The 13,175-nt window shown below is 38.3% G+C and overlaps 1 protein-coding gene across 1 annotated transcript in view; it reads right to left on the bottom strand.

Moving 5' to 3' along the window:
- LOC100740750 (neurogenic protein mastermind) overlaps positions 1-13,175 on the bottom strand; it is a gene marked incomplete at its 5' end in the record, with an annotated part of 247,459 nt that continues 234,284 nt past the window's right edge. Inside the window, 5 exon segments of the mRNA XM_024369169.2 lie at positions 1-3,206; positions 4,063-4,317; positions 5,014-5,319; positions 7,698-7,875; positions 13,041-13,175. Of these exon segments, the coding sequence (XP_024224937.2) occupies positions 2,965-3,206; positions 4,063-4,317; positions 5,014-5,319; positions 7,698-7,875; positions 13,041-13,175 (1,116 nt within the window).

Here is a 13,175-nt window from a genome sequence, read left to right as displayed (position 1 = left end):
TTTATTTATTTTACGTTAAAAAAAAAAAAGGATCCGCGCGGCGCGCGTACTGTCTTCTTTTTGCTAATTTTCGCATGACACGAACATGCTCGAAATCGGAGACGCGATCTCCATTCGGGCGCTGAATATAACTGCGAGTGACGAGCGAAACTCCAATCGGAAAGTATTCGTGCACGCTTTTCGGCGAACGGTCGAGGATTATTTTACTTTTCGTTACTTTCCTGCACTCTCGTTTCTCTGCTGTCTTTCTTTTCTACTTTCTACCGGGTGTCCCGTATATTCACTCGGTGTTCTTGAATTCTAGTGCGTCTATCTTATCTCGACGGTTTCCTCGTAAACTTCGTTTTTTCATCTATTTCGACCTTTCTCTCTCTCTCTCTCTCTCTCTCTCTCTCTCTCTTTTTCTAGAAACGATAGTTTTGATTAGACGAACCATGAATCTCTAACTCCATTTTCATTATCTATGGAATGTATTTACTATTTGGAAGATTAGTCGCGAACCCGCCATCTGGTGACGATGAACTGTAGCTCGATACATTTCATAAATCACCGTATCAATCGAACGTTTCGCATGAATTCTGACTGAAAATGGATCAAACGATAAGTACTAATGCTATCCTGTTACAACGATTCTTGGTATTTCGAAAGAGCCGAAAAGAACCGGAATATCCGCGAGAAGAGCATTCGGTTCATCGTACCAAGAACGATGTTCGCAGCTGACCGTAATTATTTCATGTGCAACCTGTCGAATTCGGCGACAGAGCACATTCTATGGAACTAAAACTCAATAAATACGCTCGGATCGAGGAAATGTGCTTTATCGCCGCGCGAAACACACATACACAATCACGCGTTGTCTCATTCTTTCTCACCGATTCATTCGTTTCACTTTTTCGCACCAATTATATTCTTTTTTTTCCCATATTCTCAAATATTCTATCTCTTTCTATTTTCATCCGTATCACTATTTCTCGCCATTCGCTCTTGAATCGTGCGTTATCATCGATTACTATTATCATTATATATATATATATATATATTTATTTATTTATATATATATGTATAATATTCACCTATATCGTAGGGCTCTTAAATTTTAATCGGCTAAAGTTTGCGAACTTATCGTCCTGAATTTTCTTCTAACTCGTATGTGTACGTGTATGTGTATGTGTGTGTGTTTATATAATCGTGTATTTTTATGTACAGTCAAGATTGTAATTTATCCCGTAGCAACACTAACACTGCGTTCTTAGGAAGGGTTTCTTCATTCTCTCCCACTCTTATTCGCTCCGTCTCTTTCTCTCCTCATCATCAAACGCGACGCGAACCCTGCGAGACGTGGACCGATCGATCGGGCCGAAACACTGGCCCGTCGTCGCAGACCACGATGTAATTCATCGGGAATCGAATAATATATCTCATAATTGACTTTCTGTTAATTGTAGAATACGCGATCGTTCGCGGCATCGTTTAAATACGCTATTATCTCTAGCAATTGTTATTATCGTAATAATGTAATTAGCTGTAAATCGAAGTTCAGCGACGGTCGAATGTCGACTTGTTCAAGAAAATCGACGATTCAATGTTCTTTCGCTCGATCGTCGACCGAAAGGATAAATGGAACGTCATTGTAACAAAAACGACGACACGATCGATCGTGAACCGACGATTATTAGGACGATATTTTCTTTTGTTCGCCTGTCCGCTGACGATTCTCGATCGTGGATCATCGCGTGAAAAATCAAGAGATTGAATTATATCGTTGGTCGTTTTGTGGAGTGCGCGTCGAAGTCACCGCGCAGTGTCGTCGACGCGTGCACTCGAGAGAGAAAGATCGATCGATCCTCACTCCGGTGCGACCGTCACTGCGAAAACTTGAGAACATGGGGAGCAGCGAAAAAAAAGGATTCGAACATGCCACTTACATGGCGATTAAACGTCACTATATATATTATTATATGTGTATATGTAATATAAAACGTTTGCGGAGCAACGAACGACGGGACGAATTTTTACGCGTGCCTCTTGATTTCCCACGCTGTCGACCGTCCGCTGGTTCTATTTCGATCTATTTACCTCTCTTTTCCTTACTCTCTTGTTTCTGCTGCTTCTTTGATCGTTTATCGTTTAAGAAATTAAATTTTACTAAAAGATGATTGCCTAGAAGAATAGTCGCCAGCCGAAGGATAGCTGCCGAAAATGCACTACGACCGGTTTCCATGCAAGCGAGACGTCGAACCGGATGCCCTCTGACGAACGAATTTTTCAACTCGCGCACCCTCTATCGTCCGCAAGCCGAACATCGAACTGTCTAAGGAAACTTACTACACGTATGGATCTATCATATGCACGTGTCGCGATACCGACCGCCATTTACTTCTGGTTCGACTGGATCAAACACCCCGACTGCGCGTTTTCAAATTAGATTAATCGATGAACATGTCTGATCATTGGAGGACGCGCGTTACAGGTAACCGTGATCGTCGCGGTTCGACGAGTGGTCGTCACAACACGGAAATCAATAATCTTATGTCTCCTCGCCCCCTTTCACTCGTTTCGTCTACTTTCGACTTCGTTCACAGTCCATTCACCGCTACAGTTTTGCCACATTACCATCAAGACTAACAAATGGTACGATCACGTTCCACGAACCCAGTAAACCTGTTAACTTTTACCAACTAATTTTCTCTCGACGCGACGATTATGTCTCGTCATTATTCATCGATCTCGAAGGAACTGTTAAACGAATTGTCAGCGCAGCATACGACGGAGAATGCTGCGCGTGCAGTCAAAGCGAATCTACTTATGGACGTAAGCGTTTTTTCTGGGGGTGATCGATCCTAGCGCGTGTATGTATTATCGTACGTCGTTCTTTTTCACATTTTCACTTTTTTTTTGCGTTTTAAACCGATCTATGAGTGAATTAAAATCCGATTTTCCGAATAGACCGCGATAGGCGTGGTCTTACAGAATATCGAGGTTGAAGCCCGCCGTAGGGTCGAGGGAATTCAGCAGTTCCTGAGCGCTGAAGTTCGACGTGTCTCCAGTCGGAAGGTTCTCCAGAAATTCGAGGCTAAAGTCCGCTGCGGCTACGGAAGGGTCCGTAGTGGTGGCCGGCGGTTGCGCATGTTGCTGTTGCTGTTGAGACAGGCTGCGCACTCCTGGACTACCAGCTCCGTACTGTTGATGCGGGTGCAGGGGAGAACCTGCAAGGGAATCGTTCGAACGTGATTGATAACGAGCAAATAATTTTATGATAATGTATAAGGAGGATAAATACACTAATGAGGATTAGTACAAATGATTTGATAGTGTAATAATATGGTCGAGGATAGAACGAGTTAAAGTATTTGCATATTTTCGTATTAAGCACGAAAAAAATGTAATTTCAGCTGTTTCCTGTATAAATAAATTTTAATAACATCGCTGCGTGTGTTATGACACTATTATTAATTTTTAGAAATAATCAATGTATCTTTGGTTTTTTTTTTGTAATACAACAATTCCTTAAGATAATCTTGTATGTAAAAAGGGAGAACTTGAACTTTATTGACTGCTTTTGATCAATTACAATGGATACTTCATTAAGAAGTAATAACATGAACAACTTAAATACGCATATAACAATCGTAAAACATGTTTCAATATCCTATTACTTTTTTAACAGAAGCCCGATTTATCATACTAATATAACAAAAATAAATACAAACATATAAACTTAACTGTCGAAGACATCGTTAACACGATTAATTATTTCGTTATACGTTTTGTTAGCGAACAAATCATTACATAACTATTATTTATTATTATTCTATTTAATATATCATACGAAACTGTAATCTTTCACGGTAAACACGCGTAATCGAAAGAAATCCATTTGAATAAATCATAAGTTTCATTGAATCAATCATAAAATTATCAGGTAACGAAAATTGATCGGGATCCACCATTTATCGGACGATTAATCACGTCGAAATCATTTTTCTTGTTTAACGCAAGATCTCGTTCGATCAATATTCTCCGCGGTTTGGAATCAGGGAATGGTCATCGTCCAAGACTTACCGGTTCCGGTAGTGCTGACAGAGTTGACTGATGAGGACTGCGACATTTGCATCTGCAGTGACATTTGATTATTACTCTGCTGCATGGCTAATGTTTGCTGCTGGTGTTGCTGCGACAGTAACTGCTGCATCTGAGTGCTGTTGGCCATACCGGAGCCAGCGATACCTCCACTCTGTGAGCGGATCAACTGTTGATGCTGTTGCATCTGTGCGGCGTTCATCTGCATTCCACCTGTGTTACCCATACCGAATCCACCTGGAAAATGAGGATAAGTGAAACGGTTTAACACGATTTACATTTCGTTGTGATAACTGGTATTTACTGTCTACAGGAACGCAATGATTTAATTCATCATTTATCACGTATAAAGATGTAGCCTTAATGGTTTGACTCTTTGTGTTGCAATATGGAATGGATCATGAACTAACGTGACAAATGTACGTTACTGCAATCATACAGTTTAATTTTTCATTGTAAAATATAGAACTACGAATATAACAATTGTACAAAATATCTTTCTGTTACAATGGATTAATTGGTAGACACTAATACAAGACCAAATCTATTATTATCTTGCTATCTGCATTACGAGTAAAAGAATAATTTCCAATTTTCAAATTCCACATTCCTGTCTCCAGGAAATATAGGATTATAAAATCCCATGAAATGTAACTCGCATTCTACTACTCAATATTATATTATAAGATTTAATTAGAGACGTATATAACATCCATTCTTAATATTCGTAATATCTCTTAATATTCCATTTTCTGCGAAGAAATTAATTCTCAAAACCGAAGATAATTTTCAGAGTTATAGTTGTAACCGGTTAACCGAACAGAAAAGTTATTTGTTAATTCGATATCGTTCGAAACGGCGATTACTCGTACGAATCGCCCACTGCGCGCAGGATTACAAACATGATAATGGATGTCCCAGGGAGACGCTTACCTTGGTGACCTTGTTGGTTAAATTGCGATCGCAAAGCCTGCGCCTGAAAGCCTTGTTGCTGCATGAGAACGTGTCGCCACTCCTGCTGGGCGCCGCGGCCCGCGATACTATTTCCAAGGCCATCAGGCGGACCCACGCTAACGTTAGGCGGCCGTTGATTGTTAGTCCTAGGATATCCAAGACGCTGATGCATCTGATGCATTCCGCCTATGGCGGCCATACCGCCACCGCCCATGTACATGTTACCACCGGCAGCGTGCAACGCCTGCTGCTGCTGCTGCGCAATTTGCGGCCTCATCATCGGACCTACGACAAAACAAGAACAAACGGATAGGTGATTGCTAGTGAATATTGTCATTTTTCAGGGTTTTTATGTAAAAGATTGTATAAAAATACGGCTAAGACTATATTAAGGATTCTTCTTTAAGGTTTAGATGCAATTTCTTTCATGTTAATAGGGAAGATGAAATTTCAGACATTGAGAATTTATGCTATTAGTAAATCGTCGCTCTCAAAGAAATTATATATGGCTTTCATTTGCCTTTTTCTTTATAATGGTACATATTATGTCTCTTAAAATAATTTAAACCTTGCCACTGAGAATTATGCCATTGTTGCTTAGTTGTAAATTTATTATTGAATAAATATATGTAAATTGTGTCTGACAGTTTTTTTAAAATTGACAACAAGGCGGACAAACATAAAGAAACTCTACTAGAAAAAAGAAGGATATTTTTAAAGCTTCATCTTTCAAAATTTCCAGCACATTTGCCACCAATGATGTATTTTGTATACAATTAAGTCGTAGAAAATCTTCGTCGTATCAAACAGGAAATCTCTTATCAAAGCAGAAGAAGGATTTTCTTGTTACAAATTATATACGAAAATATCTTAGGTAAGATTTACGACGACCGAAACAGACGATTGAATCGCAGAGGATGGTGATCGATCGCGGGGAAACGTTTCTTCATTCTGGCTAGCCAGATACGTAAAGAAGATACGTATTACGAAGGAAACGTAGAACCTTAATGCTCTGTGGATTTTCGTTTGGATAGAATCTTATGAAAGTAGCTCCGAGCAGATCGATAGAGGAGCCTCGTACGAGCTACGATGTATAAGAATATTTACGATCCCCTTTCCACCACCAATCCACCCTCTCCTGCTCATACACCTACATCTCGTTCTCGTTCGTTCTTTCTAGCCTCGAGCGGATCCAGCAAGAGATCGGGCTCATTTCCCTCGAATACTTATTTAACCGATCGCGATGGTTAAAAAGTGTATAAACATTATTCAAATGAATGCTTCGCGTCCGGTCAAATATTTTTTCTCGATTACTCACAGTTTACTCTTTACGTCTTTACGTCTGCTCACTTCGATTTACGTAGCTCTGTGTAATCGGAATAGTCCAATAATCAAGACCGCTGCCCAAAAAATATTTCCGAGAGAAATACATCTATTACGCTTTATTTAACTTTTAGTACAAAAATTGTGCACAGTCTTGTCAAACGAGACAAGGTAACCCTTGTCTGAATTATGGTTGGATTATTTGAGAAACTTAATGGAAGAAGTAGTATAAGTGTATTGACATAATATCCATATAGAGAACATACAAATCTTCTTGAGTACGTGTAGTGATGTGTTTTAATGTTTAGAAATATACAAACAAGTTTAGCTACAGTTTCGTTGAATCACAAATTTTATCACATATATCCTTCTCCTTCTGAACTTCTCATTTATGACTCGAATTTTACATATTGTTTTGTAAGGATAGCGGACAAGAGTGAACGAAATGGAGAAATGCAACTTTAACTAGGTTTCGAAGAAAAGTCTGATGGTCGTAATCTTTTCCTCGAGTACAGTTCTTTTATCTATGTTTTCAGAATCTCGTGGTTCTACAATTTTTATTACACGGTATAGTTTGTATATTTCTGTAGTTCCCATAATTTTGTAATTTTCGTTATTCCGTAGTGTTCGTAAATAATGTAGCAGAGATAATAAATCACAACGATTCGAGGACAGAAGAACGGGGAAATCAAAACTGTCGTACAGTGGTTGAACGCGTCGTTTCGACGAAAGACGGAGGAATCGATAGCAGCACCCAGCTTCTCATTACCCTAAGTGCCTTCCAACTCCGGCCAGTGCATATGAAAGTGACGTAACCGTCGCTACTGTCAGCGTAAAAAGCGAAACAGAGGATTGGATCGTGCCGACGTGGTTGATTTCCACTTTTAAAAACGTATACACATTTGCTCCCTCGTTTTCGTACAAGAGTATACAAGATCGACGTGCTTGAAAATGTATGTGTTACTTTTTCTTTCATCTTTTCCCCCGTTTCTTTCTTTAAAGTGTACTCGTATTTAGAATTAAATCCCTGGTCCAACAAATAACTAAATTATATACCAAATACTATAAAAATAAGCAAAATTAGACAGCAACACATTTTAACTGTAGAGCTTTGAAAGATTAAGAAACGACTTACATTAAATTTATGTTTTTCATTTCATTAATTACATAATTGAACTATGTATAGTAGAGAAGTATACAATTATCCTTAATAATTAACTTAATCGGTATAAGCGAAACATACACAAACAACACTGACATACATATATGTATGAAGGAGTTCTAATTAGCCAAACGAAGAGTCATACATTCATTAGTTGTGAACAGTACGATGTACTCACCTGAAGGTGGCATAGGTTGTTGTGTAACCCTACGCATAGGCCCGGTATTTGGAAACCTAGGCTGCTGACCCATGCCGATACTAGCGTGCATCATTTGGGCCTGAGCCGCCGCTTTGTATTCGGGAGGTGGTGGTCTCACGCCACCCATTCCTCCGGCCATGTGCTGTTGTTGCATCACCTGAAAGAACAAGTAAATAATGGATTTCAATTACATGAAATTACGTGCCTCGGATACTTTGACTTCGCGATTCGAAGCCCAGTGCGAGTAACACTACTGTTGTATTAGGTTGTCCGAAAAGTTTCTTTCGTTTCGTAAGCTGATAATAGACGAACGAGAATTTCTGTTTTATATTATTTTATTGAATTAGGTACGATCCATTTCGTTATATTTCTATTATTACGTTCGTGCATAATTCAATAAACAAAGATAAAACAAAAAACATTGTGCGTTTATTATTTCCTTATAAAACGAAAGAAACATTTTGGACAACTGTACTATTGAACTACTAGTAGTATGCTACTATTTGTGTATAACTAAATCTGTATATAAAAGATTATTTATTAATTATGTGGAAAACTATAAGCAACATAATCAAATTCGCGTGAAGACTTCGTAAAATTAACAGACATTCACAAACGTCGAAAATTCTACTCAAATACCACTCTTGCCCAATAGAAGAATATTGTAATATATCTTTTCATTTGAACTTGAGGTTCTGCTAAAAACACCTGCTATCTGCTGCGGTAACGTCATAAATGCGCGATACTAAAATGGAATCGCGGATGAAGAACACGATATAAGGTTCGACTGACGAGTCTTGAACAGCGATAAGGTACGAGTTAGAAAGCCGACCGACGGATTCCACGGGGAATAATTGCAACTCAGCTCACGGCACGCATCGATGACTCGTTAGGAGTCGCATTGTCGTCGAACTGGCGAGCACGGAAGTTCCGAGCATCGGTGTCGTTGCACAAGACCCCTTGGATTGCATTTCCACTTCCTGGTGTTACGCGGCCGTCGACGAAAGTCCGCGTATACGATGACGACAATGAAGACGGAAAGGCAACCAGAGACAGTAGCCACACGTTTTCCTCATTACCAAACGAGATACGCATTCACCATGTGCCACCAGAGGCAATCTCCACCATTTTCTCTGCGTCTTTCTTCTTAAATCGTCTACGCTTTTCTACACCCTTCTGTATTTTTTCTGACACACAGTGAGTTACACAATTGTTTCTACTACTTTAATGCTACTTTTAATACGCAGGTAAAACATTCAGCACATTTTTTTGTTTGCCACCTGTGAATTTTTATTTTTTGGTAATATTCATATCGATATAATATTATGGAAGGAAATTTTTATTTTCTCAATTTCACAAGATATCTGTACACTAGATGTAAGACTTGGAATCAATCATAAGCTTATATTAAGAGAATCTTTTATTTAACTGCGATTAAACTTCTTAACTTGCCCCGTTTTACTACATTTTTCAGAACATGCAAATAAGTATTAAATAACATAGTTATCACGTGATTGGTGCAATGTTCCAAACTTTCTATCTACGCATAAAAATTTGAACGTGTAAAATCGGAGCACTCTCGCCAGCAAACATAAGTATTTTTTCCGTTGTTGAACGTGCAACAACCAACGATTAAGCGAGCACCGCCCTATTGCTCTCACAACGAGCTTCTGGTGAACGGAGGAAGCACTCTTAAAATCAGCATGTAGCAATTTCACGCGCGTTCTTCCACTGATTCGTACTTGAGAAGAAGGAAATGAATGGTTCTCTACGGATTAACTCTTGACTGGATCACTTAAAATTATTAGTTTAACAATTTCCTTTAATATTTGTAATTTTGGCGATCTAAGTAATTGTGATATAAAGGAGATTATTCAGGAAAATAAAAAAAAACATAGTTTAAAAATAGAGAGAATAATTACAATAATATAATTTAAAATCGATACAATATCTAAATTAATCCCAATTAAAAAGAGAGAAGAACAGATATTCGTCGATACCATATCGTACCAATCGATATAACTGATTATCAATCGTTAAAAAATCTGATTTAAGAGAACCGCGTATTACAGATCGATCATTTCGCCGAAGAAGCAACAAATCTTCGTTATTCTTCGAAAATCGAGGAAACTTTGCCAACGTTCTCACGGCAATTGGGGACGCGATTGCACTTCACGGTAGCTCAATTACATAGAAAGTGACCCAGAGCTCGACCCATGCAATCTTGAAAAATCTTCCTTCATTTTGTAACACGATTCCAAGCGATTCTACCTAACATCAAGAACAAGCAATTATCAAACGATCTGGTGTTTAACTCTTCAACCTGTACAGCCTGCGTTTGTTTTATTCCATTATAACGAACGTACGAAAAACAAAAAGTGAAAAAGGAAGAAAACGTGATCGAAGGAAATATCGAGAAAGAAGAAAAGAAAGATCCGCACTGATGAAGAATGACTAACCAATTGCGTGAGACCTACAATTAGTAATTGGAGCACGATCAGAGAGTTGCCTTCGATACTCTAACATCGTTAAAGTAATGCTTGGTATTACAACTGAGTCATTCGTTAATAAATCGTGCGGCGTGTCCGCGAGCGGGAACGTGACCGCGCCGCAGAGAACCCGTTACGATTTATAAATCGTTAATAATTTTACTCTGCTCATCGAACAGCTTTCGATTTTCTTCCAGTATGTTTTTCTTGAGAGCATGTTGATAGATTATCGTGATACCTTATTTCTTGATATTTACATTCTTCTATTCCCGATAGGTTGGAATAAACAGAATTATTAATTATACTTTGACAGATAAATCACACGTCAGATATGTTTCTTAAACATTTTATACGTTAACTGCCACGCGAATATTTATATATTCTGCTCTGAGAACCGCAGCAGATTGAGATATACTATATCATGATATTTAATCTTTGCAAAGTATTATGTTGTATTTGGACACTTTCTTTCGACAATGTTATTTAAGTCTTTGTCGAAAGTCTTTATCTTATTTTGATCATTCTAACAGGTCTAGTAAAACGTGGCTCATCGATGACCACGATAGTAGTCGACGTATTAGGCACACATTTTACGAACGTTCCTGTTGAAGGAATATCGTATAACGTTTGTGTTATAGAATTAGATCGACAGGTAATGGCTCGAATTTATGCAAATGTGATTTCGATGACTCGACGTGTAATTTGATATTCAATGTTTTAACAATTTTTCAATAGTCGAGCGAAGGAGCAAGTGTTCGAGGGGATAATTCGTGGAAGAAGACGATTCAGTGACAGTAATTGAGCTCGTGGACACAGTTTCTTCCGATGCAAATTGGAAATGCATAAAAGATGAAGAACACGGTGCCGGACAAGATGTAAATGACTGCATGCAAATGTTGTCTGATTGCAAAGTTGCCGGCGTTACATTATACCTCGAGTAACTAGAACAACAGGCTCGATACAGACGCACGTCTTTCGTCTCGTCTTTTTCTGTTTTCCTTTTCCTCTTTTGTTCGCGTCGGCACAAAGAACAATATGGACCGATAAACTCTACTAGTTCTAAATGGCCTTTAATGCGACGTAATTCGTAAAGATGTAAAACTAACGCGTTCACCTGCAATTTAAAACTCTAATGAGCTGAATGCACACGCCGATATGCATAAGTGATGTTTATGGAATGAAAAGCAGAGGAGAACAAATTTGCACACGTAACGTCGTAATATCTTCACGACGGTCACTTTTTTATGTATATCGCTTATTAGCAATTCACCGTGTTTATTGTCACAGTGTTTGTTAGTGCGTGTTTTCTTTTATTATTTGCTATGCGACAGAAAGAAGTACTTAAAGTGGATAATATAATTTTATTAAGATTCAAACACTGGATATCACAATTTCATTTTTCTGATTATTTATATTAACTTTTATCCTCATAATTGACAATAAAAACTGTAGATAACGATACAATATGAAACATACGAAACAACAAATTCAAGTTCATCCTAGAATATTTTCTGAAGTCGTAAATATCGTCGTGTCTGATTCATAAGAAGTCTAACATCGAAGGCAACCATATTGGAGTAACAACAAAGTAATTACGAACTTTTATTAAAAGAATTATCATGCATACATTATTCTCTTTATTTAAATTAATTTCCATTTGTCAGATAATATTTTTTATGCTGTTAGATTGTCTATAACGTAAGTTTAATGTTAAAGTTCATTATATGTGAACTGTTAAATTAATAATAATAATAATTAATAATTAAATTAAAAAAAATTGAAATTTCGTATATTTAGAAAATAAATCGTAACACGAAGTCACAGTCAATTGCGTACGAATAATAGCACATAGTAAAATAAACATTTAATTTAGCAATGAAAATACATAAATAACAGGAACAAAAAATGGTGAATAACAAACCGCAATAATTTCACTCGATCAAGCTCCTTCGAGCATGGCAAACCGCATTCGTAAACATCGTAAAAAAGGCAAGATCTTGTTTAGTCGCGATAACACCAGACATTACGTTCTCTCCAGGAAGTGCACGCGAACTCAGATTTCCCGGTTACAGAAAAAGTTTCCATTCATTGTTCCGCGGCTTTCAAGACGTTTGTCCTATTTGCGTCGTTTCTTTCAGCGCGATGGAACCAAGAAGTTGCAAAGGAGCCGCGATACCTGTTGCTCACCATCGCCGGATACCAACTTAATGTTTCGAATAACGCGCGTCGCGACGACTCTGCGAATTCTCAATTTCTTTCTTTTTATTGTATTCGCAGAATTTAAAAAAAATTTCACTTCTCTCAAAAGTTCTTAACATTTTTAAATGGAAATGTTTTGTAAAGCCTACTTTCCCTCGCTATTGTAGCCATCGCAATCTCTACTATCACTTTATCCGTTGAATTAATTATTACAAAACCTAATTCTCCGGCGAACCCCTCTGTTATCTCCCCGATCAAAATTTAATAACTAATTACAATCTCGCAAATTTTCCTTCGCATAATCACGATTATTTACAATCGCGATGAGAGTGTAAAATACCGCGGCGTTCCTCGCAACCTCCATCCAACCTTATTCCAAGAACAACACCCTTATTCCTTTATCGAAATTAAAATTCCCCCGATCAACCGCAGATTAAACCAAACCCATCACGAATCAAGTTTCCTCACCCCTTTACTCGCGAAACACCATTTCTATTACCATAGATAAACATCGCTCGCGGTACCATTAGGTAATTAAACCATAAACCAGTCCCCTGGCTCACACCCTCCAGGCTAGAGCACACGACAAGACATTCTAGAAAACTTTCGATCGATCATGGAATAAGACACATACCTGCTGAGCGCGCATTAGCTGCTGCTGCTGAAGAATCTTCGCATGTTGATGTTGATCCACTTGATTCGGTGGCACTTGCTGGGGATGGTTGCGTGCAGCTGCAGCGCCAGCGGGTTGGGAAACGCCACCCGCGGC

The sequence above is a fragment of the Bombus impatiens genome, unplaced genomic scaffold, assembly GCF_000188095.3.
Source record: "Bombus impatiens unplaced genomic scaffold, BIMP_2.2 scf_0543, whole genome shotgun sequence".
In the NCBI taxonomy this organism is placed as follows: domain Eukaryota; kingdom Metazoa; phylum Arthropoda; class Insecta; order Hymenoptera; family Apidae; genus Bombus; species Bombus impatiens.
This window is presented reverse-complemented; position numbering and strand designations above follow the sequence as displayed.